Genomic DNA, 5897 nt, shown 5'->3' with positions numbered 1-5897 from the left:
GAGCAACGCAAAACTGTTGCATGTGTGGTTAAAACATGCTTTCGTTCTTATTTAGCGCGCGGGCAGAAAGTCTGTCATGTTCTTACATGAGCAAAACACGTGAAGCAGTTTGTCTGTTGCACACTTTCACATGAAGTCTGGGCGAACAGTTCCGCTGAAGCGGCGCGTTGAGACAGAGGAGCAGGATTCTGCTGCTGACATTAGTTATTGTGAGCGCAGGACATGATTTGCACTCCAGCCTCTCATTCACTGCCAAGCAGCGATCAGCGCAGCCTCAGGAAGTTCCAAATAAGGACAGGGAAATGGAAACCCACCGGAATAGGTCCTTATGTAGTCACGACCTTATAAGGCACGGCGGAGCCGGGCTTTCCGGCAGCGGCGCAGCCTGCTGCACAGATGGGAAATCCAAATCAAATCTATGGGGCGACCGGGAGAGAGCAAGAATTATGCTGCTGTCTGGCGGAGTTGTTCTGCTATAAAGACACATTGATTCGGGACCGAGGAAGAGCGGCGTTGTCTTCGCAATTTACAGCGAGAGCTTAATATAAAGACTCTCCTCTCTGCTTTCCCCCCAGGCCAGCGTCATGTGTCCTCCACTGCAGTGCCTAAATATGGGCTTCCTCCGCTCCAAATATGGACATCTACGTCACGGCAAGAGGGTATAAAAGGAGCGGGGAAACCTCTCAGCTCAGAGAGAGCCCTGAGAGCCCACAAGAGCAACTGTTAGAGCAGAGATAGATAGACAAACACATAGAACTCCCTTACTGAGAAAAATCACAACAAAAGTGAAAAATCAATTCAAAACAACATCCATCCAAGAAGGTCAAAACCTGATTGGATAAGTTATTTAATACATAGATTTAAAAAAAAAAATCAAAATTAATTTGTTGATTAATTTTGATGAATGTTAGGGAATGAGTATAAAGGACACTTTTGATTTCTTCTGAAAAGACAAGTGGATCTTTACTCATCTCTGAGAGAAAAAGGAAAACAACAGGACAACTGGAGAGCAAGAGTCACGGAGCAGAAGACAGCGTCTTCCTCAGCATCAGCAGAAGTGTGCAGCGCTCCCTGAGCTGGGCTAAGTGATTCCCTCCACCTGCGAGGCACCGCTCTGCCAGCGTGCACCCAGCCTCCCTGCACTCCTCAGCAGCCACCAGCGCAGCCTCAGCCCTGCAGCTCCAGCACCAGAGGACAGCACAGAGGATGGCTGCAGCCAAGACCGAGATGATCCTCCCAGCCCTGCAGATCTCAGAGCCGCTGAGCTTCCCTCACTCCCCCATGGATAACTACCCGAAGCTGGAGGAGGTGATGATGCTCAGCTCTACAGGGACCCCCTTCCTCACCGCCTCCGCACCCGAAGGTGCAGGCTTTGGCTCCGGAGAGCCAGGAGAACAGTACGACCATCTTGCTGGAGGTAAGAGCTGCAGATTTGCCTCTATTGCCTTTGGCTTTCTATGCTGCTTGTAAAGCTGAACTAAAGATTGGATCAGATCTGCTGAGCTGCACTAAACCAAGAACAGAGTTAGGAGAAACAAACAGCTGCATAACTTTAATTATAATTTATGTTTTGCTGTGTATTATTAATGCACATTATTAACTGATCAGCTGACATGTTAAGATTTTTAGTTACAAGTCTCTATTGATTTGTTTTATCATGGCTTGTGGTAATACATTTTATACTTAAATTACAATTACAACAAAGGCTACAAGTAAATTATAATTTAAGCTGCCTGAACACAACACCTTCATAAAACTCTACAAATGAGGAAACAGAGACATTTTGAAAATTTGACTTAAGACCAATTTATTGAAGGCTCTAAATCCCTGTCGACCCTCGGAGGACTCAAACACTGCTCAGTCACCGCATGCCTCTAGACACTCCTACAGCTCAATTCAAATTGCATTCCTAAAACCAGCTGAACTGCAGTTTCGCTAATCAATTGCCTCGGGCTCTGTGATGGGCTTCAAGAATGTGCGTGTTTGTGTGTGTGTGTGTATGTGTGTGTGCACGCGCGTGTGTGCGCATGTGACAGGAAGACGGAAAGAATGAAAGAAAGATCGACAGAGTGTGAGCACAGGAGAGTCTAGAAAGCCTACACAGCAGCTCTTGTTGAGGTGTGGACAAGACAGTTTTAGAGTTTAGTGGGTATGAGTTTAGTTTGGGGGGGGGGGGGGGTCTGTCTCTGCGTGGGCACCTGACTGATCTGTCACAGAGGAGACGGGTGACACACTGTCCACTGCTCTGGCAGGAATCCCCCTCTCTCTCCCTCTGGATATTGACAGTTTGATTAATGTCTCCCCCTTCTATGTGCTCCCTGCAGATACGTTACCTGATATCCCCTTCAACTGTGAGAAGCCAGAGCAGACCTACCCCACCCAGAGGCTGCCGCCCATCTCTTACACAGGCCGCTTCACCCTGGAGCCCGCCACCACCTGCAGCAACAGCCTCTGGGCGGAGCCCATTTTGGGCCTGTTCACCGGCCTGATGGGCAACATTGCCCCCAGCTCCAGCTCTTCCTCTGCCTCCTCACAGACCACCTCGTCCGCCTCCTCATCTGTCCCGTCCTCCTCCACTTCCTCCTCTTCTACCTCTTCCTCATCTCAGAGCTCGAGCCTCAGTTCCTCCATTCACCACAGCGAGCCCAACCCCATCTACTCAGCTGCCCCGACCTACTCCAGCCCCAACTCTGACATCTTCCCAGACCAGGGCCAGGCTTTTCCCAGCTCGGCGGGAGCAGTGCAGTACCCTCCTCCGGCCTACCCCAATGGCAAGACCTGCAGCACTAGCTTCCCTGTGCCCATGATTCCTGACTACCTTTTCCCTCAGCAGCAGGGAGAGATCAGCTTGGTGCCCCCTGACCAAAAGCCCTTCCAGAGTCAGTCAAGCCAGCCCTCCCTCACTCCTCTGTCCACCATCAAGGCCTTTGCCACCCAGACTGGCTCCCAGGACTTAAAGAGTGTCTACCAGTCCCAGCTGATTAAGCCCAGCCGTATGCGCAAGTATCCCACCCGGCCGAGCAAGACACCTCCTCACGAGAGACCCTACGCTTGCCCCGTGGAGACCTGCGACCGGCGCTTCTCGCGCTCCGATGAGTTGACACGTCACATCCGCATCCACACGGGCCAGAAACCCTTCCAGTGCCGCATCTGCATGCGCAACTTCAGCCGCAGCGACCACCTGACAACACACATCCGCACTCACACTGGTGAGAAGCCCTTCGCCTGCGAGATCTGCGGACGCAAGTTTGCCCGCAGTGACGAGAGGAAGAGGCACACAAAGATCCACCTACGGCAGAAGGACAAGAAAGCGGAGAAGACAGGAGCAGTGGCAGTGACAGCAGTGCCGGTATCAGCCGCTTCACCTGCCTCCAGCTACCCTTCACCCATCACCTCCTACCCCTCTCCAGTGTCTTCTTACCCCTCTCCCGTCACCTCCTGCTACTCCTCTCCAGTCCACACTTCCTATCCGTCTCCTTCCGTCGCCACCACCTACCCCTCGGTCTCCATGTCCAGCACCTTTCAATCCCAGGTCGCCTCCTCCTTCCCCTCCTCAGTCGCCTCCAACATCTACAGCTCCCCCATCCCCACCCCGCTATCAGACATGCAGACCACTCTCTCCCCAAGGACAATCGAGATTTGCTAAGAAAGAGCAAACGAGAAAAACTTTTTTTAGTCTCTCCGCACCTCTCCTTCCTTAAGGTTCTTTGAGGGGAAAGAAATCAGCATCAAAAGACTTTGTTTTCCCCTCCAAAAAGCACTTTTCTGTCTGCTCCCTGTGCAGTGTTAGGTGAATCCTGAGATTTACCTGAAAGAGAGAAAAAGACACATGTCAAGGACTGGGCAAAGACAATAGAAGATGAAAAGGGATTTTTTTTTCTGTCTCTGTAAAACAAATGCAGCACTTCAAATGCATAAGGGACTCAACAGATAGAGAGTAGAAACCGGCGCTGACGGTCTCTGCTATTAGGTACACAAAAACCAAGAGACAAACAGATTGCCAGCAGTTGTGGTGCTAAGGCACGTTCGCCCTTGCAGGCACTCATACAGTACAAAAGACATTGAATGATATACATAAGCTACCATATATGTATATTGTACATGTGCCATGTTTCGTTTTTATCATTCTTTGGTACCACTGATGTGAAAAATTATTTGCATATTTGCATTGTATTATTTGAAGTGAGCAGGGCCATATTTTCTACATACTTTCTCTATTATGTAGTGATGATGCTGTGATACGTTTTGACATTGTTTGAAAAAAAGCACTTAAGTATTCAAGCATGAGTAAGAGTGATGTTAGTTTCTGTTTGTAAATATCATCCACTGGTACTATCTCTTTCTCTCTCTCTCTCTCTCTCACACATGTGACATGTCGCTCGGTTATATGGAAAAACAGAGAGAAGAAAAAAAAACATTTGAAAAAAAAAAAAAAATCTAAACAAGACAAACACTCCCGTTATTTGGTGCCTTTTGTGAAGCCTTGCTGATGTTGTGACTTGGCTGCGCGCGAGAGAGAGGATGCACTGCATCTCGCCTTAAGGGTTGAGGGAATATTTTTGTTACAGAATGTAAGTCATACTCAGAGGGAGGAAAAAGGGACGAGCTATGAGGGCACCGCTTCATTTCATTAGAATGTAAGCAAAAAAGGAGAAAAATTATAAAGTATATTTTTGTAAAACTTAAGTGTAAATATCCACATCTTCAAGAGCTGGAATGTTGAAGTTACCTACTGAGTAGGCATGGGATTCTTTTGTATGTTATATACATGCAGTTCATTATTTTGTGGTTATCTTTATTTTGTATTTGTGTTTGTTAAAACAAGTGACTGTTTCTGGCTTCTAAACACATTGAATGCGCTTAACTGCCAATGGGATATTTGGTGTACAAGATATCCTCCCAGAAATGAAATATAAATAAAAATATGAATATATATGTATATTTGTTTTCATTCTTTATTGTTTGTCTTTTGTGTTTTCAAATATTTCCATTGGTACTTTGAACCATTTCATATAGACACATCTTCATCACCTGATATCCCACCCTCCTTTTCGTCTGTACATCCCTCATACATGAACATAATATTTTCCATCATCGCACATAATTGTATGCAGATTATTAGTGGGTTTTACATCACGACTTCACATCACACAGAGCCGCCCTTTAATTTGAGAAAAATCTGCACATCTTAATCTTACAGAAACTCTGAGTTTCAGCCGCTGTTCTCCAATTGAACCCTGCATTAATGATAACGCTAACGCATGACTCCCATGCCTATAAACACTGAAGATGAGGAATTCTTATCTGGATCCAACATGCTCTTGAAGATATTAAGCTTATCTAAATTTCCATTTCATTTCAGATTTTACGATACACACTGGCCCTTACTGTTGAGTACACAGACTTCCAGCAATTTGATCCTTTGGCAAAATGGCAAAAGAAAATATTTCTTTCCTCCTCTGCTGTTAGAGGAATGATTTTTTTTGGAGAAGGATATTCTGAACCCGGCTGTGCTTAGACATGCGCTGGGTTATTTTCACAGAGTGCAGGTGAAATCCATCACATGATAATTACCTTCTTTTCCGTAAATGTGGTTGGCGAGATGCTGTCACCTCGTAGTGAATGAGCTGTAACACACAATTGGGCAATATCCGCGTAGGTTGGACTGAATTGTTAGACTGGCCCTGAAGGTTTAACCGCTGTTTCTTTTGGTTTTTCAAGCAGAATATAATAACAGCCTCGTCGCACCGTCATTATTCATCTGCCACTGTTCTCCAGGCGAGGGATTCTTGCTACATGTTTGAGTATGAAAATAAAACAGCTCGATTTTTTTAGCCTATGTAGACAAGAGGCTTCCTAAGTTTTTTTTTTCCTCTCTCTCTCTGAGCTTTGGAGTA

General features: G+C 46.5%; 1 protein-coding gene across 1 annotated transcript; it reads left to right on the top strand.

The window, feature by feature from the left end:
• Positions 1–707: 707 nt before the first annotated feature.
• egr1 (early growth response 1) lies at positions 708–4933 on the top strand. Its single transcript, XM_041943953.1, has 2 exons — positions 708–1417; positions 2325–4933. The coding sequence occupies exons 1-2, from the start codon at positions 1207–1209 to the stop codon at positions 3644–3646; spliced, it is 1533 nt and encodes a 510-aa protein (XP_041799887.1). The 5' UTR covers positions 708–1206; the 3' UTR covers positions 3647–4933.
• The last annotated feature ends 964 nt before the right edge of the window (positions 4934–5897 follow it).

Source organism: Chelmon rostratus, chromosome 9 (assembly GCF_017976325.1).
Source record: "Chelmon rostratus isolate fCheRos1 chromosome 9, fCheRos1.pri, whole genome shotgun sequence".
NCBI classification, from domain to species: Eukaryota; Metazoa; Chordata; class Actinopteri; order Chaetodontiformes; family Chaetodontidae; genus Chelmon; species Chelmon rostratus.
The sequence above is the reverse complement of the archived record's forward strand: the minus strand, read 5'-3'. Positions and strand labels throughout refer to the sequence as shown.